This window comes from Rhea pennata, chromosome 15, assembly GCF_028389875.1.
Source record: "Rhea pennata isolate bPtePen1 chromosome 15, bPtePen1.pri, whole genome shotgun sequence".
In the NCBI taxonomy this organism is placed as follows: domain Eukaryota; kingdom Metazoa; phylum Chordata; class Aves; order Rheiformes; family Rheidae; genus Rhea; species Rhea pennata.
This window is the reverse complement of record NC_084677.1, coordinates 13236508-13260058: the sequence shown is the minus strand read 5'-3', so window position 1 is coordinate 13260058 and position 23551 is coordinate 13236508. Positions and strand designations below refer to the sequence as shown.

The 23551-nt window shown below is 49.2% G+C and overlaps 1 protein-coding gene across 3 annotated transcripts in view; it reads left to right on the top strand.

Annotated features, from left to right (window-relative positions):
• Positions 1-23432, top strand: part of ADAP1 (ArfGAP with dual PH domains 1) — a 75373-nt gene extending 51941 nt beyond the window's left edge. Inside the window, exons 5-12 of one of the 3 annotated variants that reach the window (XR_009959964.1) lie at positions 4324-4436; positions 8321-8467; positions 14363-14446; positions 16348-16410; positions 18222-18293; positions 18706-18934; positions 19615-21956; positions 22074-23432. Coding sequence is in view for 1 of the 3 variants with exons in the window: in XM_062588144.1 (XP_062444128.1) it covers positions 4324-4436; positions 8321-8467; positions 14363-14446; positions 16348-16410; positions 18222-18293; positions 18706-18934; positions 19615-19643 (737 nt within the window). In the remaining 2 variants the exon portion in view is untranslated. Of the gene's footprint in view, positions 1-4323; positions 4437-8320; positions 8468-14362; positions 14447-16347; positions 16411-18221; positions 18294-18705; positions 18935-19614 lie in introns of all 3 variants that reach the window. The other 2 variants (XR_009959965.1, XM_062588144.1) reach the window with 2 other exon arrangements.
• Positions 23433-23551: the final 119 nt, after the last annotated feature.

Below are 23551 nucleotides of genomic sequence, written 5' to 3'. Positions count from 1 at the left end.
GGGAGGGAGTGGAGGGTGTTGTTTTGTTTTGTTTCATTTGATTCTCCCTTGGAGTAGAATTCAAATTCTGTTTTTTGACACGAAGAGTTGGAAAGAGGACGTGAAAATGATAAAATGTCCCTATATAAGAAAGAGGTCAGGGAAACTAAGATTTCTCTGTGCTTCCTCATTGTTATATAAAACAGTTGTGATACCCATCTGCCAGGGGTGGAAGATGGATGGAATTTGGAAAATTTGTGATTATTTGAGATCTTGTTTGGGAAAATGCAGAACAGTTTTATTCTTTAACCCTTAATAGTCAAGAAAAATCATCAAAAAGGTGGCAGGGACAGGAATAAATTTAATTAAAAATGACTGAAGCATCCCTTACACCTAACCAGTCAGATACCTATAAAGAAACACTCAAGAAGAATGAGTGAATGAGACCCACAGTCAAAACTTCTGGAGCTGAGCTCTGCGGTGTTGGCTGCTGAGACCTGAGCAGCTCTGATCCCTGGTGTCTGTGCCCCGCATATGCTACCGAATTGAATGAACCCCAGGCAGGGATTTCTGAAGGAAAAGATGGGTCTTTTCTTCTGTTTCACCTTGCATTTGCATTTGGAGATGTCACTGTCCTACATGCATTGTCTCTCTTAATTAACACCATCCTTTCCTCCAAACCGAGCTTCTGCCCAGCCTCCCGTGGGATGTTGGTGTCTTCCCGACGCCAGCCGCAGCGGCGCGGCTGAGAGGCTCTGAAGCTGTCTCTCCGGTTTAAAGGAATGAATAGAAATGGCTTTTGAAGTACTCTCCCGTTGCTCCAATTGGCTTGGTTTTAAGTATTGGCACCCTTCAGGAAATAGCAACTGTCTGTCCTTGGTTTCTAAACCACACAGAGCGGCTTTGAGGACAAGCTGCTTAACATTTTGCTATTCAAGAGAGCAGTCGGCAAACGCCAGCCATCAGAAGCCAGGAAGAATCTCTGCTTCATGTTAAGCAAATCTTGCATTTTATAAACATATCAGCCAGGCATCGTCTACTGCCTGTCTGTCTGCTGTCAGCAGCCTCAGTGAGAGGGCTGTGCTCCTGTTCAGAGCTGTTGTCCCATGCGCTGGGGTGTGTGGAGCACTTCTGCTGCTTTGAGCCTGGTAGGTATCTGGGTCTGACTCAGGATCTCTCAGAGCTTCAGATCCCTGCAAAGATGAGAATTAATTTGTACCATGATGGTGATGAAGGTCCTAGGGCATCTCTCAGTGCCTTTCGTGCTCTGTTGTTGGATGTTGCTGTCTTTGGCTAGGTTTAGTGGCTTTCTTGGCTGCTCAAAGAGCTGCTTCCCCTTACTTGAATCTTGGAGTGGGATAATTCTGCTTGCTGTGGACTCTTCTTTCTAATATTGTAAGTGTCTTCTGTAAGTTAGTCATGTTTTCTCAACAGAAAAACTATATAAAAAGCCCATCGTTTGAGTTTGTATAGGGATGAATTCGTCGTTTAGTTGACTGAATTAGTAAGTTCTGCTCTTGGTTTTGATGAAGTCTCCTCCAAGCCTGAAGGAAGCAAAGGCCCCACAGTGGAGCAGAGCCACAGCTTCGCACCCATAACTCTGCTAGCAGTGTGAAGATCCTTGCCACTGCCTGCAGAAAGGGCAGCGATGCTCCCCATGGAGCTGGCATGTGTCCCACACTCACCGGCTGAAACTGTAGGACAGTCGTCAGGATGCCACAAATGTGGCTCTCCCAGGGGAGCAGGTTCATGGACACGAAGTACCCCTAAGCCTAGTTTGCTGAGAGATGCCCTGAATTGGTCCCACATCACTCCACTGACCATTTTGGTGTTGAAGTTGCTGAGAACCAGCCCCAACGAACCGGGGAGGGAACCGGGCAGATGAACACATCAACTGATTCAGTCAAGACACAATCAAATCGCTTGAGCACTGGACCTGTGATGGCAGATGTGAGGTCTGGGTGATCCCTAGGGTCCTTCCCAGACCTTGTTTCTCGTCCTGGCTGTAGCGAGATGACGAGGGTGGTTGCTGCCTGTGGGACCTCAGTAGGTTTAGGCTGTATGGGCCGCACGAGGTGTCTCAAAGCCGCAGTGAGCAGCCCCAGGAAGAATAGGGTGGCCACCCCAGACCCAGCTGGCCAGTGGCCAGTGACTTTCAGGGCTTGCTGCCAGGGTTGAGGTGGCTGTTCCCAGCTGAGGTTTGTGCAGTCCCTGTTAACAGGGGCATTGGGTCATGGGCATGCTGGCTGCACAGGGCCTGTGCGTGTCCAAAACAAGAAAGTTGTAAATAGCACATGAGAGTGGGCTCCCTGGGGGCTGCGAGAGGAAGACCCATGTGCTGCCTCTTGGGTGGCACCATACGCACTTTCTGGGAGGGCAGCATGAGGCCCCGCGTTTTTAAAACAAAGCTGTAACTTATGACCCAAATAGAACAAAAAAAGCAAAGGAAAAGCTGCCGACAGCTTTAAGTATTTCCACTGCTTACATCTGTATCAAGTTATGAGCAGTCCTGCATTCCAGCAGCCTGATGTGCATTTTGGATTTATGATGATCTCTATAGTTAGTATTCAGCATTAGCAACAGCTTTTGCCATTGTGTTTGTTTATGCCAGACATCGATGGCTCTGCCTAACAGCCAGTAAAGGCCTCTTTGAGGATCTGGAGAACTCATTTGGCTTAGGGGTTCATAAATGCAGACAAAAGAAACAGGTATTTTGGCTATCAGCAAAGACACATTTAGCTAAACGGCACCTTTGGTTTGGTGAGCAGCTTTAGCGGTTGTCTGTGTCTCTCTTCTTTTTGTCTTTTCTGATATTTAAATGCATCTGTGTATGTGCTTTCTTCTTCTTTCTTTTTTCTTTTTCTTTTTTTTTTTTCTTTTTTGGCTTTACATTTTTCTCATATGTAAACATTTGATATTTTATACAATCTGTACCAGCAGAGTCAGCATTCAGGAGCTGGTTGAGGGGATTTTGCTCATCTTTTTGTCTGTGGTTTAAATAAATCCTACGTGAGGAGGATGACTGTCTGGAAAATGGGTTGAATAAGGAATTTCTGTACCTCACTGATTCATAACATGTATGTGGAGGACAGGCTGCCTGCTGATTCCATAGCCACTTTGGGCATTAAGAAAGTTTAATTACTCGGTTGCAATTTGTTATAAAACATTTAATACTTAACTTTTAAATCCTAGCTCATGGAAGCCAATAACAAAAGCCTAAAAAGAGTGAAACTAAGAGAGGAAGGCTACACTTTCAGTGGGGTTTTTATACAATTATATCTTAAATAAATGGAAGAAAACAATCAAGGTGCTGTGTTAATATTCACAAAGCTTGCATTGGAGAGTTCTTGGGATTTCTTTATTTTTGAAGCATATTGAAACAGGAACATCAAAAAAAAAACTTGTTGCGAGATAATTTGCACATTGTGCCTGTTGCACATTGCAGATGCCAGCAGTAATGAGTTGTAAATGCTTTTCTTATTTGAGGTGCTCAGATTTTAGAGCTTAGATTTTTTTCCCCCCTTTTTTCTCTTTCTCTGGCTCTTTTGATTTTTAAGTAAGGCACACTCATTTTAAATAGCATTCTTCATGAGCAGCAAATCCACCCATAGGTCTGATGTCCAGGGAAATGGAGCAGGTACGGTTGGCCAGCAGCTGTGCAAGCTCCCTGGGACTGTCTGGCCAAAGTGCCTGGGAGCTGGATGACCCAGCTCGGAGGGGAGAAGGTGCTGAGCCTGGCTCAGTCAGTTCCTCAGTCAGAGCACGCTGAAGGCAGTGGAAGGAGCTGTGTTTTTTCCCTTTCTCTGTGTCAGAGATGTATTTCAGAAGAGTGTCACTGACTTCAGTGGTGCTGCAACCGCTCCACTCGGAGCAGACTGCCAGCAAAGGCACGCAGCTGCCCGGGTGCAGTTTGCCATGATACGGACAACCATCCTCTGGGAACCGCGCCAAAAACTCCTGACATGAGTAAATTAAGCATCGCTCCTGGAGTTGTGGCAAGGGTTGTCCTGGGGGAGCCCCTGGAGGGCTGCGGTCTGCCGTGGAAAGCCTTCACCTGTGTTGCCAAGTGGGACGCCTGGTGCTAATCCTCCTTCGCCTGTCATGTCGCAGCATCGCGGCGTGGCGATCTGTGAAAGACGGGCTTTTTGCAAGATGTGAAAAAGAGCAAGAGCGGAATGAGACGGGCAGATCTGAGGGAGAAGGGCTGTTTCTGTCACGTCTTGCACTGTCCATGCGTGCATTTGGTCTGCTCGGTTTTTATGTTGAAACCATTCTCCTTTTCCCAGGCTCTCTTTAAAATAAAATGTGTTATTCCTGGTTCTTAGCAATTCCTTTCTGCTGCAGGATACCGAGAAGGATTTCTGTGGAAGAGAGGACGTGACAACGGACAGTTCTTAAGCCGAAAATTTGTGTTATCAGAGAGGGAAGGTGCACTGAAGTACTTCAACAAAAATGACGTGAGTTCCTGGGGTTGCTGTATGGGGATATGTGATCACAACTGTATGAGCAATTTTGAACAAGCAATTCCCAAGCCACCGTTTTATTATATAGAGTCACAGAGATTTCATGAGGGTCAAGTCGCTGCTTGCTTTAGGATGAAAGGCCCTAGGTACGGTTTACCAGTCTCTTTAATAGGATATGGTCCTTCAGGTGCTCTTGTTCTCCACCACAGTGCTGGTGAGACACCCTCACATACTCCTGCTCTGTTGCCCTTTAAAGTAAAAAAGGCTTTTCTTAAACCACCAATGAAGGAGTTTTCCTCAGCTGTAGCTCTGCATGATCCATCTGACGTGGATTTTGTGTTTGTGGCTAGCTTTGCTGAAGGTGGAACCACCTCACAGTGAGGCAGTGGCACCTACCCCACAGTTCAGGTGGTAGAGGGCACTGGAAAGCTAGTGTCTGCTCGCAGCCTGTGACCTGTGTCCTACCAAGTTACAGAAGGGATAGAGGCATCACAGATCCCTCAGTGTCATTGAAACTGTCCTTAAAGAATGTGGCAAATGATCCAGAGGGAAAGGTCTCAGGTTCTTTTTTTCCAGGGTCAGGTTATGGAAGCATTGTGTCTTTTTCCCAGAGCAGATTGCATCTATTGTAAGTGAGCTATTACCATGAAAATTGCATTTGTGGTGAATGGATAGAAACTCTGCTATTCTGCAGCATGTAACAGAGGAAGCAAAGGTGTTTCCTTTGACCTTTTCATCTCCCCTGAAACCTCCAATATGTCTTACTTATGGGAGAGCCTGATGCCTCTAAGCATGGAGGGACAAGTCAGCAAGATAAAGCTGGTGGCTGGCTGACCCACTGCCTGCAGCCTGGGGTCCATTTCTGCGCATTAGGAAATAGGAGTATTGCCCGATGCATTTGGATGAAGCAGGGTTATATGAACCCACTGAATAACAGCTTCCCCCCTCCATACGCAGAGACAGAGGCATGGCAGCAGATACTACTGCACTCCATCCCATGAGCCCTTTCATCAGCTTCTCGCACTCTTTCTCGCACCCTTTCTCTCACAGTCTTTCCCTTAAGGCAGGAAGTTTATCAGCCTCCTTGGCCCCAGAGCCCTGTGTGGGGATGTAAAAGTGCAGCTCTTCGATTTGCAGTGTTGGTGCAGAGGGCTGTTAGCTGGCTTTTTTGCTTTGTGGTGTCGGAAGTGGGTTGTGAAGGTTGTGCCAGGACAGGAGGAGAATCGGGGTGGACCATCAGTATGAGGGTGGTTGTCTGTCGTCCCTCCCCTACATCCTCCCTCTTCAGTGCTAATTCTCTTGTGCAGTTTTCCTCATTTGTCACCGTTTTGCGTAAGGGCCGTGATAGCTGTACAAGCTTCCTGTGACAAGCCACAAGCTCCCATAAAACAGTGACAGTAGCCCAAACTGAACCACTAGCAAGTTTTCTAAAATGTTTAGTGTAATTGTTGCGTTGTGTGGGGCAGTCATTTGGCTACACCGTGCCAAGACGGGGAATATCCATCACACTTCTCCAATCCCAGCCGCCAGCGTAAATCAATAGTGCCGTCTTCCTTTTCGGCTTTGTGTGTGCGGTGCAGTCGTCTTGTGGGTAGGAGAGCACCAGTCATTACCTAGGGAGAAGTGAAAGTCTCAGCAGCCCTGATCCAGTTGCTATTAACTGCTTGAGTAGTTTAAAGTTGTTTTACTTTGTTGTCCACGAGGCCGTAGTGGGAACTGGCCTGTCTGAACACATCCTCTTTGCTGGGATTCCCCCCCCTGCCCCCACCCCAGTCATCCACAGCGGCTTTCAATCCATGGTGAGTCCCCAAGTTCCCAAAGCTACACTTGCGTCTTCCCTGGGGCAGGGACTTCTGCTTGGCGCTGGGGTGCCCCAGTCTAGTTGCGTGACCATCAGTGCTATGAGACCTTCTGTTGCAATGCAGGTTGGGCTTGTGGCGTGGACAGCGAGAGGTGTGTGTGTGTTGCACCTAAATCTCAGCAAAACCCCAAGAACAGCCACACAAAAAGACAGCCGCCACGACTGCTTTGCCTCCTTGCAGTCTTTCTGCAGTGCAGCTGATGGGATGTGGGTACAGGACTGTCCCCGGTGATCTGACTGCCACGTCCCCCTCTGCCGCCTGCCTTCCCCGGCAGTGGAGGAGCTTGTGCAGTGAACGGCTGGTGGCTTTAGCAAGGAATCTTCTGTTTCTTGATGTTCATGGTCTTATTTCTTGATGCTTCAGGTGCTGCGTGCCTGTATCAGGCTGTAGGTAACACACTTTTCCACCTGCTGCTTTGACTGTCGTCACCAGCCCGCTGCTGGGACAACTGCTTGCTCAGTCCTGGTCACAGAGCTGGTCTTGGCCTGTTCCAGCCAAGAAAGCAACCCAGGGAGCAGAGGGCTCTGAGGGGAGAGAGATGTGGTTTTGGCCATAATTTCAGCAGCAACCAGCATGTCCGTGCACCCGTAGAGGAACCTAGATGGGTACATCCCAGTCTTGGCAGAGAGGTTTGTGGTGGTGGTCAGTTGAACCTCCTTCTATGGTCTCAGGCAACCCCTGAAAGAGAGGAAACCCTCTCCATTTCTGTCAGTGTGTGCACACGTGTGTGTCTCTGTTCTTCTTGGAGCTTACAGCGATAGCTCTGATACACGTAAGATACAGAACAGCTTTGAAGCTAGTCAGATCCCCAAATCATAAATCTGGTTAACTTGTTTTAAAAAATCCATATGGTTTTGTCCCCATTTAAGCAGAATAAAGAGATATAAACATGTCCGAATGCCACCTGGCTTCCAGGGAGTTAGAGCCTCTCTTACCCATACCTCGAGTGCCACTGTCTGGAGACTGCTGGCTTTGTGTCTGGGTTGATTCATGTCCACTGAGAAGGCAGGAATTGGTTTTCAGGGATGGTTTCATCTACTTAATTTCAGGTGTGAATCAGGGGGCTTAGCATGGCCTAAAACCGGTGTTGCCAAGAGCATAATCTTTATTTCTAAAGACATTTTATTCACGTTTGGCACTTCACTTCTCTGTGCAGTCCTAGAAGGGTGCTGAATTTCTAGACATGATTTGTAGGAAGACAAACTGCAGAAATTTGAGAGCTGCCACAGAAGGAGCAGGTGGGATTGGTGCTTGCAAGGGCTTGATCCAGACTCATGGGTGGGCTAAGCTGTCCTGTGAGTGGGCTGTAGGGTATTTATGTTTCTTTCTGTCAGGAAAGAGAGTACCCAGTTTGGAGAGCACACTGTGGAGCCAATCAGAGGCCAATAGCTCGTGCGAAAGGATGGGGCTGGTGTGGAAGTGGGCATGGTGTGTCCTACCAGCCTAGCACCTGGGCTTGCAGCATAATGGTTGGTCTATCTAGGGCAAAGATGAACTTGCTATGGGTACTTGAGATGCAGAAAATGTCCTGGCCTGTTAGTTAGCAGTCTGGGTTTTTTTGTTTGATTTTTTTTTTGGGGGGGGGGGAATTGACTGAACATTTTTCTTTCCCCTTTTATAGGGCTTATCCAGGTGTAAATGCTGGCCATTAGCACGAGGTGAAAAGGCTGGAGGAGATGTAGGAGTCAAGAAACAGTTGAAAAGAGGCAGGGAGAGGAGGCATGCCAAAGTAGCCTGTCTGTATAGCACAAAATCCTGACTTGAAGCCTGGCCCATCCATCCTTCTGGGCTGAAATCTTTCTCCCCTTCTGAACATTATATGAACTCTGCTGAATTTCCAAAATAGAAAAAGAGTTTCCCAGGCTGGCAGAAACCACTCGTTGATGCTGAAAAACTTCTGCTGTGGTAGCTTTTTTTTAAAAAAAAATCTGTGATAGATTTTTTTGGACCAACAGAACTGCTTGCTTGTTTGAAAGCTGATTCTCAGGTGTTTGCTCACTCAACTGTGTTTTCCAGGCAAAAGAACCCAAAGCAATTATGAAGATCGAACATTTAAATGCGACTTTCCAGCCTGCAAAAATAGGGAACCCGCATGGATTACAGATCACTTACTTGAAGGATAATAGCACAAGGAACATCTTTGTCTATCATGAAGACGGCAAGGTGAGAGTGTGGAAGTAACGAGCAAGGTTTGTTTGCAGGCCTGTGGGATTGATACTCCCCCAGCTACTGGCCATGTCACACCAAACTCTGATCAAGCCATAATTTTTTTTGCAGTGCTTGTCTGGAAGGAGGGGCAGATATGTACCCTTCTTCCCCCACTTGAAAGGGAATTGCTGTTTCTCTGCTTGAAACAAGACCTAGGGGGCAGAGGCTTTTCTGAGGCAAGCTCCTCTGTGCCCAGCAGAGACAAGGTGAATGGAGAAGAGAGAGCTGAGTGGACTTGATCTGAGGGCTTGCAAGAGGGGAGCAAACTGGATTGAAGGAGACATGAGGAACTGGTTGTTTCTCTGCTTGTCTTGTGCTTTCCAGAAGGCAAACGTGCATGTTTTGCATTGAGCTAAATCATCTTGCTTTATTCCCATTCTGTCTCTGTGGGGAGGTGTCAGGAAGCAGGGTTCCTGCCCGGCCTAGGGATGGTCATTGCATATCGAGCACAGTGGGACACCAAGGCCAGTGCTGCGAGACAGGGGTCAGGTCCCAGCCCTCCTAGAGGGTGTCAGATGGGTGTCAGCCTGTAAGAACACCATGCAGATCAGTGCCGAGGTGTAATGATGGCCCTTTGGACTTACCAGAAGTGTGTTTCTGTGGCTGATTCTTGTCTCCACAGATTAGTGTTCAGTGAGCAGAACTGGGTGGGCTTGTAGTGGGTGCTATCTCACAGTCTCATTTTCATCTTTTCCCTCCATTTTTCCCTCCTCCGAATACTTGGGGCTTACCATAAAACTTAAGTGGCCCTGGAGTGGCTGCTTAGCCAGAACCTAAAGCTGTCACGTTCATGTCATCCTTACTTTCCGCTGGCTGTCCCAGGGCTTTCATCCTTTGATGTTACCTTCAGCAAAGGGGTCCTGTGCGTCAGGGAGGCTTTCTGGAGGCAATCCCACGTGGGCAGGCACGGCAGGATTCGCAGGGCTGTGCGCAGCCAGTTCTCTGTTCACCCAGGCACGGCGAGCCAGACGGCTTCGCTGGTGATAAGCAGTCCCTGCTTCTAGCCCAGTCGCTCATCTCCAGACTTGGTTGGCCAGTAATGCCACCAAAACCCAGGAATTCCTTGGTTTGAAGATGAGCAAAGCTGATTTCTTGTCTGTTGTCACTCTGGCTGCAAGGGAGACCTGGAGGAAGCCTTTTGTGCTGGCAGGGCTGTGCTGCAGAGAGGTTAAATGCAGTTTGTGGCTAGTTCAGGAAGAAATCAGTGCCAGGCTGGGTTAGTTAATACCGTTGCCTGTTTTTGTTTTTGAAAACAGCTTGTTTTCAAAAATGTGCATGTAACATACACGCACACATAAGTACAATATACGTATGCATAATATACCTATGATGACTGTGTGTCTCTCTGTGTGCTGCTGAATATACAAATATAAAGGAAGGCACTCGCTTTATATTTGTATGTAAAAAGAAAGCAGTGATTGCCATTTAAGGCAGGTCTTGCCCCTTGACTGTGCCTGCACACCTCCCGACGGCTTCGCGCACAGCAGTTTAGTAGCAGGGCTGCGTCTCTTCAGCCTCGTGCCTGGTTCAGCCTGGGCATCCTTTTCCCCTTGCACCCCAGGCCTCGGTCAGGGAGGAGCACCGCTGATTCTGCCCCTCTCTGTGAGCTGCTTCGGCCAAGCTCCCCCCAAATTTACCCTCCCCTCCTCGCTCTCGGAGAGACGAGGTGCACGGGTGCTGTACCCCAGGGCAGGCAGCCCTTCTCGCCAGGTGCGGGTTTAACACAGCGACGTATCGCTCAAATTGCTGTCTGTTACCTCCTTGGTAACGATTTAAATTGAAAAAGAGGAAAAAAACGCTCTTTCCTGAGAAGGATGTGTCGCACCGTCATGCCCGTTTCTGGTTTGCTGAGCTCCAACAAGCTGCTCAGCCCAGCTGCACACAGAAGAGAGACGTCCTTCGCCCTGGGGCCAAAAGATGGATGTGGGGACACCCAGGCAAGGAGTGAGGTCAGGAGTTTACTGTCATTTACTTTTGTTTTTAAAATGCTGACCTCTCTGCCAGTGGCCTTTGTGGAACTGGGGTTTGTGAAGTTCAGCCCGTTGCTCTAAGGAGGATTTACTAGTCTGAACTCACGGTCAAACCCTGCGGACATCAGTGGAGTCGCTCTGCCTTCATATCAGTGGCAGTGACAGGAAGATTCCTGGTGTTACCCAATAACTTGTGAGCTGAACTTCTTTAGACTTCCCTGAAATTGTTCTGTCCGTGCGGTTGAGTGAGGGATGAGAGAAGTTCACGCACTTGGGGTAAGCGTAGAGATTGGAGGGAGACTGGAAGCCTGTGTGGGATCTGCCACCGAAGCAGATACACCCCGGCACTTCCACAGTGTAGAAAGTCCATCCAAGTTGCGTGCCTCCCCACCAGCAGATGTTCTCAGCAGCCCGGGGTGGACCTAAGGCTCCCTTGGAGCTGGAGATCTGCTTAGCAGACCTGCTCTGCTGGGGTCACTGCAGGGTCTCAGTCCTGTGTCCGTGGCCACACATCACACTTGAACACAGCTCTTTGGTTTCAGAGAGCTGGGCCTTGGCCGTCCTGGCCTCCAGCTGCTGGAGTTCATCCTAAAGTTACAGCAAAAACATGTGCCCCTTCCCTTCGGTTGTCTGCCTCCCCTGCTGATGCAGTGCAGAAGGTGAAAACCTTTGGAGACATAGGCCCTTTACCTGTCCCCAAGTCTCCGTCTGGGCAGTGGAGAGATGGTGATACACAACCAGAGCCTTCTGTCCATTGAAAATGAATGTAGAAATAGCCTAAAATGCAGAATTCAAGTAACCGCGTTAAGCTGTTTGCAAGATGACCGGGGCTCTCTGCGCACAGCTGGCAGGAGAGGACTGAGAGATGTTTCTGAGGGGCTGTGCCATCGAAACCTGTTCTGATATACTTGAACCCAGTTGCACTGGTGCCGCTCGCGACAGCGGGACGGGAAGCGCTCTGAGCGAGTCTCCCACCGCTCCGAGTCTCTTTCCGTGGCTGAAGCTCCCTCTACAGGACTTCTGCCTCAAGCCACCACAGGAGCAGTGGGGGAAGCTGCAGTGTGCTTCTGCCATCCCTGCTTTTGCGTTACTATTGCCCCTAAGATCCTCAGATGTGGGCTGACTCTCCAAGAAAGGCCACCCTTTAGGGGGCAAACCCAGATCTTTGCATCTTCTCTGGGCAAGCTAGCAAAAACCTCTTCCCCTGCACTCCTCCTTTTTTAAGCAACACCAGCAGCTTTTGGTAAGCAAAGAGGGGGCATGAGGGCCGCCCTCATGGGGAGCAGCAGCAGCAGGAGTAATACCTGCGGGGTCCGTGGCTTGAGCCTCAGGGATTTTTGAGCAGTCTGGAGTCAGCAGGTACAGTGAGAAGTTGCATTTTTATCCGGGGTTGTTAGTCTGCGACTGGAATTGCTGTGTGGGTGGCTCCGGTTCAGGACAAGGGCTCGAAGGGTGCTGTAATCTGGCATGTGGTATGGGAGCCAGCAGTGGCACTTAAATTAGGAAGAAGTTGAGAGCCTAGAAGAGCTATTTGCAAAGGTGCTGGCAGTAGTTCATTTTCTCTGCTCGCTCTGAGACATAAAGCAGAGAAAGGAATCTCTGCTAATGAGAAGTTATCTGCCTGTCTAAAAACACTGAGCAGTTTTTTTGCTGTTCTAATACATCAGCTATAATCTCCTTATGCACCTGCAGTATTACTCGTAATTATACACACAGGAAATTCAGTACACGTTTAGCAATCGAGTCTTTTGGGGTTACATACGCAAGTATACATTTGTGGAAAGAAAGTTGTTGTTGTCTCTTCCCTCCAGTAATGGGATTAATACTCTGAGGAACAGTGTGATGTCTGGAGTCAATGGTGGTTTCACCCCCTGCTTCGCTGCAGGGCGAGCCCTATCCCACGTCGTGGTCAAGGAGGCCACCCTCGGACAAGAAGTCGTATTAACAGCAGAGCTGCCATTTGGTGATGTTCATATGAAATACAAACTTTAACATAGCCACTTACTTTGCATCACCTCCAGCTTGTTTTGGTCATCATTAGCTTTAGAGGCCAATTTCTGCTGCTGATCCTCTTTCTGCTGCTGTCAGGGTCTGCCTAGCTGCTGCAGGTAGAGAAGCAAGCAGTGAGTCGAACCTCAGACAAATAGGTCAGTGTTTTTCGAAACGTTTGTTTATATCCTAGTACGTTTTCTTTTCCTTCAATCTGAAATAGATTAATGAGCCAAAGCAAAGCATCTTACTTCTTAGATGATGGGTATTTGCCCCATTAGACCATTTTTGAGAAATCTCAAATTTGACTCTGTAAAACTGAGATCTCAAATTATTTTCCAATTATTTTAAAACATACGAAAGTTTAAATCTTACTGGAGGCTGACTTCTCGTTGATATGGTCTTTCCTATGCTACAGCAGGCTCACTTAAAAGAGTTGCAAGTGTTTATTTTAGGATCAGGTCTGGCTCATTGCAAGTGTCCTGATGTGTGAAGTACGATGCTCACATGTATTTAATAACAGCTGGATAGTTCAGTGCCGGGCTCCTCGCAGCTGAGCACCCAGGTGCTGACAGCTGTTACATCTCCCTTCCAAAATGTCTTTAATTTGCCCATTCCTTTCGAATGTAAGGCAGTATTTGAAAGTGCCCTGTGCAGATCACTTACTCAAAATGAATACGACATTTCTCAGTGAAACCTTCACAGAGACATCACGTGCAGCCCTAGCTCTGCAGTTCTCACCAGAGGTGAATCAATGGATGAGTTTTAAACAAACAATTAAATTGCCACTATTTTGAGGAAAAAAAAAACATCACAACCTGAGAGAGATCCTTGCCAAGGAAAGGAAGAAGTGCCAGAGCATCTGTGAAATTCAGCTGGGACTTCAATATCGCTATTGATTTTTCACAGAACACTCACATACACAGTGTAAAGCCCAAGATAGAGAGATTTGGTCCCTCCTTTAGCAGAACACTGAACTACCTTGTAAGGCCTCAGCATTTGAGTGGGAATCAGGTGCTGAAACATCCGTCTTGCCTCCTGCCTGCAGTCGGTTTTCCGTCGCCGGAGGGATGGGTGGCCGGGATCCGCTGGGCGAGCGGAGCAGGCTGCGCGGGTTTCCGATGCTTTTCTCCGGTCGCCTTCCTCCCTCCACAGCCTGTGTTTACAGGTTGTCCGGCAGCTCTCGTGGCCTCCTGTGGTTTGGTTTCCCCCACCATGTAATGCAGGGTGAGCCTACAGGTCTGATGATGAAGGGGGGCGTTAATGTTGGGTATTACTGGTGCTGGGGCCCTGCAGTGTCACACCGGTGTTTCCCCAGTGCTGACCTGGGCTAAGCAGTTGACGCTGCTGGTTCCCAATGTGGACACTTGAAATAACTGCTGTTTTGGGGAGGCTTTGCAAAAGTTGTCTGCCTGTAGGGCTTAACGAACCCGCTGGGCCCAGGTCATCAACATGAGATCCCAGCTCTCCTCTCCAGCTGGTCACTGCTGGGTGCAAACACTTTGTTCTTTGCGAAGAAAAACAGCGTGAAAAGATTAGCATCAGTGTGAATACGGAGTCAGGTGTGGGTGCTGAACTGGATTTCAAATACTGTTTTTCCCCATTCAGAGACATCCTGAAGTCCTTCCCTCTCCAGAAAGCCCCTGGGTGTTTGCTGGGGTCCGCAGCTGGGGCTTGTCTGGTGCCAGCTCCGGGGAGACGCCGGCGAGCACAGCGGCTCACTGCTCGTCTGCGCTGGCAGGGGGGCCCCGGGCTTAGCTTGAGAGCTGGTGCCAAACTGGGCTCCGTCGCTTGGGACCAAGCGTCGGGAGAGATGAAACGCGGCAGGATCGTGTCGTTGTGTTGTGTGCCGACCCGTGTTACTCACGCTGCTTTTCTTTCTCGTTGTTAGGAAATTGTGGATTGGTTCAATGCCATACGGGCAGCGCGTTTTCATTACTTACAAGTGGCATTCCCTGGAGCCAGCGATGTCGATGTGAGTTTTCCTGCATTCTTCTTTTTTCCTCTACTCATTTTTTTAGCATCTTGTTAACAAGCTGGAAAGCTCGGAGAAGGCTCCGCTCTTCAGTGTCTGCCTTATAATTCCTGCGCTGAAATCATTGCGGTGGGACGTAGAGCCCACGTGCAGCACCTGTTAACAACACGCAGCCTTGGAAACCCTCTGTGTCTGGGATTGTGCGCACACACACGCACACACATGCATACACACATGCTCAAACTCAAAATGTGAGTCATGCATGTGAGTAATTCCAGCGTTGTCACCCATACGGCGCCAGAAGCTGTGTCTCTGTAAACGGCAGTTGCTGTAGTATTACAAGTTGTGCCGCAGCAGCTTCACACGGTGCTGGGGAGCTGCTCACGCACCCCAGAGGGAGAGTGAGGGGAGGAGGAAGGAGAAAGGTCCCACAGCTGGTGTCCAGACCCCCACGTGAAGGACTTCGGACCATTTTATACAAGTAGTTAGGTGAAGTGGGCAAATACTAAAAAAAAGTAACGAGAGCCTCATCAACCCACTGCAGCAGTGCAGTCCCTGGGCAGTGTGTTCTTTCCCTGATCATGTTTCCCCCCCTCCACATCTTCTAGTATTATTAAAATTGGTTGGTTCATCTGCACAGAATTGCCTAGAAAACTGAGAGGCCTAAAATAGTCCCTAGTTTGTCCAGCAGTTAATGAGGAGGTAGGTTGGTTCACCTACTTGTATTGATGGAGGATGAACTACTGATGTTTTTATTTATCTTCCCCTTCTCTTTGATTAGTATATGGGGGAAACAGAGGAGGGTGACATTTAGCAAGGTTGAATGTATGACTTTGAAAAACTGAGCAGCCCCTCAGAGTGTCCGGGGACCCGTCTGCGGTGCTGAGCTGGGGCGCGTATCCCCCCGCCGCCGCTCCCGCACGGCCGATAAGCCACCAAGCCAGCCAGGGTGCCGAAAGCGTCCGTGTGGGATGCCGAGCCGCTCGCTGCCCGCCAGCCGGAGACGCGGATACTCTGGCTGGTTACAAAGCGGCTCTGTGATTCTCTGGGCTGTTGTGTTTTGGGGCATTCTTTTCTGTTCAAGCACATATCTGCTTGATCAGAGCTTTCCGTTGGACAGAATTACAAGTTGCAGGAGTTTGATTTTGAAAGCTGAGCCATTAATAACTTGTTTAAATAAAAGGCAGGAGGCATGGGAGGGGGAGGCAGGGGAGTGTTTAATCAGCCCTGTCAGCTCCGCGTGTTGGTGAGCTCCTTTTCAAGAGACTTTCAAAGGCATCTGCAAGGATCTCACAGCTTCTGGCTTGTCTTCACTGAGCAGCGTTAAAAATATCCCAGGCACTGGTGGTTATTGTCAGGAATATCTCCGGGAAGGGGGAGTTCACAGGCATCAGGTGTTAATAGTGTTAAAGGCAAAAGGCACATTAGGGCTGGTGTAAGGGGTCTGGTTTGGAGTCGCGTGAGACCAATCAGTGCCGGGACATGGCCGGGAGCAGGTCCTGAAACCCTCTCAGGCGGGATCCTGCAGAAAGGTCTCTGTTTTTTCCCGGCCCCTATGTGAGGCAAGTCGCCCACCAGGCAATCACAGCTCAGTTCCCAAAGGATTCGGGGTGGATTTGTCACCAGAGCAGACAGTCGAAGCAGGACTTAGCCTGGGGTCTCAAGGCTCTTCACTTAGCTGCCTAGCTGAGTGACAACAGCATTTAATGAGGGCAGTCGCATGGTCTGGGGCCCGTGTGGCAGCTACAGCAGATTTGTTCCTCCCACCAGCTCCCTTCTGCCTGCCCATAGCCACCCGGTTTCCCAGTTTGCGCGTGTCGCCCTCCAGTTCTGTCCATCTAACGCTGCACTTTTTTTTTTTTTTTTTTTTTTTTTTTTTTTTTCCTGTTTGGTTGCTCCAGCTGGTGCCAAAGCTTTCTAGAAACTACCTGAAGGAAGGGTACATGGAGAAGACGGGGCCAAAGGTAGGATACAGAACATTTCTGCGGTCCCTCTGAAGTGTGTCTCCCTGTACAGGCCTGAGAAGGATGCACTGCTGGGACCAATGCTGGAGGGCAGAGCCTCTCTGCAGGGCGAAGCCTTATGGCTCCAAACGTTCATACAGGAGTCTTTCAAGCCTGCCCCTTCCCCACGTGCACTCCCAACCCTACGGTCCAGGTCTGTTGCCTGTGCCAGTCTGGTCGTTGCGTTGCAGAGAGGGAAACGCTGATGTCTTATGCCCTGGGCTGTATGAGCGAGGACCTCTGCGAGGTGCAGAGCAGCTCCCAAGCCTTGCACAGGGTGTCACCGCCTGGGCGGGTGACAGCGCTGCTCTTTGGGCACGGTAACAAGAAGACAAGGGAAGCCTTCTGGGGCTGGCCTTTTGGGCAGATCTGGGCCCTGGTGGCAGGGGCTGCGATTGCCGTCCCTCCTGGAGGCCGCTGTCCCTCCTGGAGGCCGTCGCCTGGTCACCTGCCCCTTCCCAGCCGGCGTCCAGAGGTGCCGAGCTGCAGCTGGGGCATGCAGCGTTTGAAAAGCGGTGATCATCTTCCCGTCTGCACTTGAGGGCACTCTCACTCTCCTTGTATTAGCAGCAAAGTTTGCCAGATATGGGCTACTTTTTTTTTTCCTTTGCTGTAAGCACGCTGGCCTGAGCTTTATGTGAATGCCAGCTTAGTGTAATTCCTTATCTTGCCAACATCTGATGATACCAGTAGAGATCGTGTTTATCATGGCAGCATCCTTGTACGGAGAGGGCAGGGTTGTAGCTCTCCGTTGCGAAAGTGGTACCGCTCCTGTGCATGGACAGAAGTGGTCCGTGGCCGCAGTAAACCAGCCGATGCTTTACGTGATTTACGTCTGCGAGGTTTGGGTTTCCTGGCAGCTGGTTCCCTCCCAGCTGCTCTGTGTTACCGTCTGTCTTCACATTCACAGAGCAGCTCTTAATACAGGCTCAGTCCAGGGATTTTCCTCTTTTTTTTTCTTTTTGTTTTTTTAAAACTGAAATCAGCATTTAAGACTCGGGAAAATATTTCTAACCATGCCAGAGTTGGTTTCTAAATTGACCTTTAAATTCCTTCCTCATTTTAAAGGGGGAAAGAGGGAAGGGAGGGGGAATGGTCATAGTTAGAAGAGGCTCATTTTGCAAGTCCAGGCCAGGTGAAACTGTTTGCAATTACTTTTGTGTCCTGCTGAAGCCCATTTGATGAGCAGTCCTTTAAGCACCTGGGCAGGGCTGTCTTGCACTAGCGAGGCGTGTGCTCTCACAGCCAGGGAGGGCTGCAGAAAAACACATGCCCTGCACCAAAGGGAGCAGAGCGCAGCCATCCGCCTGCTTGTTCCCGCAGTCTCCGGTCCCTGCGAGGTGGAGCCCCGCGTTCGCAAGTAGTGAACCGTGTCAGCCGTGGTCCGTGTTTTAGTCAGAGGATCGGGCTGACCTGCAGGCAGTGCTTGGGCAAGGCTGGTCACGGGGAAGCAACAGTAAGTAGGGATGAGACACAAGCTGATATTTTGAGTTTTTAAGGAAACAAAGAAACGCTGAAGCATTCTGCAGGCAACCTGCCCCACTGCCCAAGGCACTGACAGCTACTGCGAGTCCGGTTTGTACAGCGATCCCAGACCCTGGTTGTGCTGGCTCGGGTGGGCGCAGAGATAGCCTTTGATGACTCCCCCCAGCCCATCTGGGTCCCTGCATCGGCCCCAAACAACCCCAGCTCCCTGATACTCCAGCGCCGTGTCTAGCAGGAAAGGAGCTGCTTTGCTTTGGTGTGTAATTTGCCACCTTTTGACTCTTCAGCAAACAGAAGGATTCAAGAAACGATGGTTCACCATGGACGACCGGAGGCTCATGTACTTCAAAGATCCCCTGGTAAGGGAGAGGTGCCTGGGCTGTCGGCAGGAGATAACCTGCAGTCTGATCGAGGACTCAAGAGTCTCTGTTGGACTGGATCTGCCTGGTGTCAGTGTGTAGTAACCTAGCACAGTTATTTGCCAAAAGTGCTTTGGAAATGCCATGCACTGGTCACAGTTTTTTCTGTGGCTGGATTTTGAATCCCCTGAAGTTGGGATTGGAGATCACACATCTCAATGGGCCTGGTGGTGGGATCTATTTGGAGCCAGAACTAGGCTCTCGGAGATCACTGGTGTTCGTGGTCTCCGGCCCCAAGAGAAGGTTTTGCTGCACCTGCTTCTGGCCGCAGTGCAGATGCTGGCTTGCAGGGTGAGCTGGGTTTGAGCTTCCCTTTGCAAGTGCTCCTGCCTCACTACGTGTTGTCTTCTAGGATGCCTTTGCTAGAGGGGAAGTGTTCATCGGAAGCAAGGAGAACAGCTACAAGGTCCTGGAAGGGCTCCCGCCATCCACGCAGGGGAATCACTGGCAGCACGGGATAACCATTGTCACCCCCGACAGGAAATTCCTCTTTGCCTGCGAGACAGAGGACGACCAGCTGGAATGGATTACAACCTTTCAGAAAGTCATAAGCAGGCCGATGCTGCCTCAGGAATATGCAGGTGTGTTTTCTCATTAGGCCTGGAGAACAAACTCATCCTGTTTATTTCTCAGAAAACAGGATGAATGGGAAGAGGGATCAGGAGTGGAACAAGTCTTGCTTCTCCTTTAAATTCAGACCAAATGGAGAAGCCCTTCCCCTGCCTGGAGATAAGGCAAAGGCTGTTCAAACAGGCAGGGGGGTATATTTGGAAGAGGAGGATGGTATCTTTCTGCTTCTCTCTTAACATGAGGGGGTCCATGTGCATGCACTGCCTGGGGTGATGTCCACAGTGCTGTAATAAGGATGATCAATCCATTAGTTATGAAGAGGAGCAGAAAGCCAAGTACATAGAAAGGAAATCTACTGTCTCACTCCAGCAGGGACTTGCTAGTCCAGGATGGGCCTTCAGTATGTAAGTGGTATAGAGGAGGACCTCTCAGGCTTTAGTGCCTCTTTGCCCCATCAAAGGGCATCTGCTTTGCTCAGAGTTCATGATTTACCAGTCCATCCTGCCACAAGTTTATTGCTGAGCAGTATTTCGGCTGTGGCACTGGGGTATGAACGCTTTCGAGTTCAGCTGGGACACAAGCCTGGCTGGCATCCATCCACAGGATGGGCTTGTGTGGGTGTGTTGACTGTCTGCCAGGTGTTGTCTTGGTCCTTGTTTTAACTTTATTTTCTTTATGGTCTTTGTTTCAGTGGAAGCCCACTTCAAGCATAAACCTTAGATGGGACTGGGCAGACCTGAGGAATGAGCTTCTGTTTACAACACATCATGGTTTTATTTGAAATGCTAAAAATAATTAATAATAATAATAATAATAACAATAATACTTCCCTTTCCCCTCATCATTGACTTGATCATGTTGGAAGCCAAGAAGGACAGCCGCAAAATGTCAGAGAAGATGCTGGTCAATAACAAAAATCATTTCTCTGGCTGTGCTGTATTTCCAGCAGTGCCCAGGCTCCTCCAGAGGCTTCATTTCTACGTGCAGCCGTTTTGTGTAGCCCACCGCAGTAGGTAATTCCCGCAGAGACCACACGTGTTGTCGGGTTAGGCGGCTATCAGCAACGTGGCACGAGACTGGCCCACGGGCCTGCGCTAGCCTTTAGTAACACAGCTGGTCTCAAGCGTGTGGCAAAACAGGTTTTAGACCACTCTTCCCAGGATGATGAAGACTGTGTCAGTGGCCCATCTCAGGGCACAGGGCTTTCTCTGGAAACCTCCTTGGCTCGTGCAAAACCAAAAGGGTTTCCTGTGGAAATTGGTAACTTTGGGAAGAAAGAACATGCCTTTTTCTTCTATCCCATCTGAATATCCTTCTCGAAGCATTTCAACAGCTGGTTAGTTGGATGGTGAGTGGGGTTGAGTAACCTGCTTTTTCTCCTCTGCAATCTTTTGTTAATTTAGATCACAGATGGATATAATCTGGTTCAGGTTTTGGATCTGAACTTCCCAGAGCTCTGAGCCACCTGGGCTGGTGACAGGAGGAAGAGGCAGCATTGACCTGGACCTGGACCTCCTCGGATGCTCTGACCTCTAGATTAGGCTGGTTCAGTCTGTGCGATAGCTGTTCTCAGGTGAGCTGACGTCCGTGGTTCAGACAGCCGCGGTTCAGCCAGGCTCTCTGTGGCAATCCTAGCTCTCCACTACCATTTTCTCACGGGGTACTCTGGTTCCCTGAGATTGTGACATTGTATTGGGATACAGAGAATGCACCTAAAACCCCAAATGAGATAAAGATCATCCATAAAGAATTGCAGCTATTAACCAGAGGAGGAGTTTGTAGGTGACTGAGATGTGTCAGAAGGCACCATTATGTGTTCTGCTGGCCCATGTGGTTCAGACTCCTTAAAAAGCAAGGAGGACGTGTAGCACCTTCGAGCAGCTTCAGAAAAGGATCTTGATAGGAAGTTTGCCTCCCTGTTATTCCTTGTGGACAGTATTTTCTGTGCAGTACCTCAGCCGCTTCTGTCTTTTTGTCCAAGTTGGTGGCAAAGTGGTATGTTTTGCAAAACGGGCAATTGGAAATGGTGTTGGTTTTGATGGGTGGCAGAGGATGACTTTCCAGAGGATGGGCATGGCTTGAATATGGGATTTCATGCAGGTCACTGGTTTGCCTGAATGCGCATTTGGGCCCAGTTCACCCTTTGAAGTGGCTCTCCTGTGTTGTTGATGCCTGTCTGTGGTGTTAACATGCTAGCTTTCTCATGGCATTTCTTTAGACATAGAAGAGCTGAACTGAGTGAGGTACTAGCTTACAAGCAACAGGCCCATGAGTGGTCGCAGCCAGGTGTCTTTACTGTAGAGGCACACAACTGCCAGGACTTGAAGAACGGTGCATGTGTACCACTTAGGAAGTTCAGACAAAACCAGAGTAGTTTGGCTTATATGGTCTCATGATGTGTAAATGTTGCTAAATCCTCCAGATGTCATAGAGATAAATTATAAATAAATTACTTTAATGTGGGGTGAACGTCACACTTTGTAAGTGATGGTACTGTTATATATAGGCTAGTTTCAAACAGGATTTTCAAATAACAGAAATTTGTGTTGTTGGCCTCATTATCTGCTTACCAAAGTGCACATCCAAGAAGTGCCCGTTACGAAGAGTGAAACATCACCTCCGAGGAATCCCAGGCTTTGCGGATTCATCCGGCTGGCAAGCAGAGGGGGAGGCAGGCCTGTCTGGGTGAGCAGGACGCTGTACAGTGCTTGTCCGCTATCCTCTGCTCCAAAAGGAAGGGGACAATTCAGCACTTAGTCAGAAGTGAACCACAGGCATAAAAATGAACCTGTCAGCAGGCACTTGACTACACGTGCCCAGGGCAGCCTGCGGTGGTCACGGAGAGTTGAGTGTGACAGCTGGGAGGATGGTGCAGTGCTCCGAGTGCAGCTGCACTGGGAGAAACTGTGCCCACAGGGGCTTGTTGAGAAATCAATGTGTCTTGCACAGCCAGTGTTGTCGGAGCCGGACCTGCAGGGCCTTGGAGCAGGTGTTTCTGCCCTTTCACCTCCATGTTGAGCTGGTGAGCCCCAGGTTGGTGCTGTGTTGCTGCCCTCAGTTGTTGGCCCCAGCACTGAAGTCTGGCATGATGCCCAGGTGATGCTTATGTGCTGCTGTGAGAGCAGTGGAGCTGCGCTTGGCTTCTTTCAGGTTCATCCCCCTGCAGAGCACCTACCATTGCATCGCACCAGGAGTTAGAGCCTGAGAAAGGTATCCTGGAGGCCAAGGAGAGAGAGAGAGAACCTTGCTGTGCCTGGAGAGCAAGAGGAAGATCTCAAAAGCCCAGGTGGGCAGAGTCGAGGTGAAGAGAAATGAAGGGAATAGTGCAATGAGAAGGGCTGGTTTGGCTTGCAGTGCTGTGAGCACGCCTTCAGCCCCAGCATGCCTCCTCTCAAGTGCTGCATGGTCAGCATGAGTTTGCCTGGAGGGGCTGGGAGGCCAGTGGCCAGTGTCTGTGTGGAAAGGCTGTGCCAGGAGCTTCACTGAACCTGCTTTGGCAACTCTTCGGAGCCAGGCCGACAGAGGCGTACATCTGTACAGCATCGATGCTGCCCCGAATCACACCAAGGAAAAGACTCAGACACCCAAGGTGGGTTAAAGCAAAGTTTCCTACACCCTGTGCTTTCCTGATCCCAGGCAACAGGAAAAATGGGTGGTTGGCCCCAGATGGACAGCAGAGCTCTCCCTCTGCTGCTCAGTGACCTTGAGCAAACAGTGGTGGTGAAATCAAGAGACAGGCTCTTTGTTTGGGTCAGTGGGTGCTGGGGAGCCCTGGCTGCATGGTCCCTGCAGCTTCATGGCAGAGCCGGGTCCCCATGCAGCTGTCTAGGGTGGTTTCTCCAAGCAGGAGACAGGAAAAGGCTTGAAAGGCCAAGTGCTGCCAGCCACCAAAGGTCCTCATGCCAAATTACCTGTCATGATGTGGTCACTATCCCAGTGAAAGGGCAGAGTATTTTGTAGCCATTTTGCATTGGCACATTGGTTGAAAAGCTGGACTGGCTCAGTGGGATGAGGCAAAGCCCGAGCTTGGGTTATGGGATTTGCACTTTAGGTTCACTTATGCCAACAGGCCCTGTAAAACCACTTCCAAGTCCCTCCAGTGGTCACATCTCCTTCAACCACCTCCTGCCCCTCTGGCTGATGGATATATTGCTTCTACAAAAAACGGTTGTTGCACTTTTTCAATAATTCTCTTAATTTTTTTCTTGTTAATTTTTTGCAAAAAGAAAAAGAAAAAGCTGCTTAAAGTGACATTTCAACAATGTTTTGACTGCTGTAATACCTGCAGTCAGAGGAAGTTGAGAATTGCGAAGTTCTTGGCTGTCAGTCCAAGAACTGTACAGAACATGCTGAATTTTTATCTGAAAAAAATTACTATGTCCAGTAACAACAGAACAATACATTGAACTGTCCGATGCATTTCTTAAGTTGGTGTTTGTAAATGAAAGCCATCATCACATCAGCTGTATATGTTATGTCACTGGTAAGAAAACTGTGGTACTAAATGTCATTCGATCAAATAAATTATTATATCAAATCAGTAGAAGTGTCATGTTCAGTTGGAGTAGCACTAAGAAAGCGTTTTAAAGAGAGAGGGAAAAAAAAAAAAAAAAAAAGCAAGCAGTAGA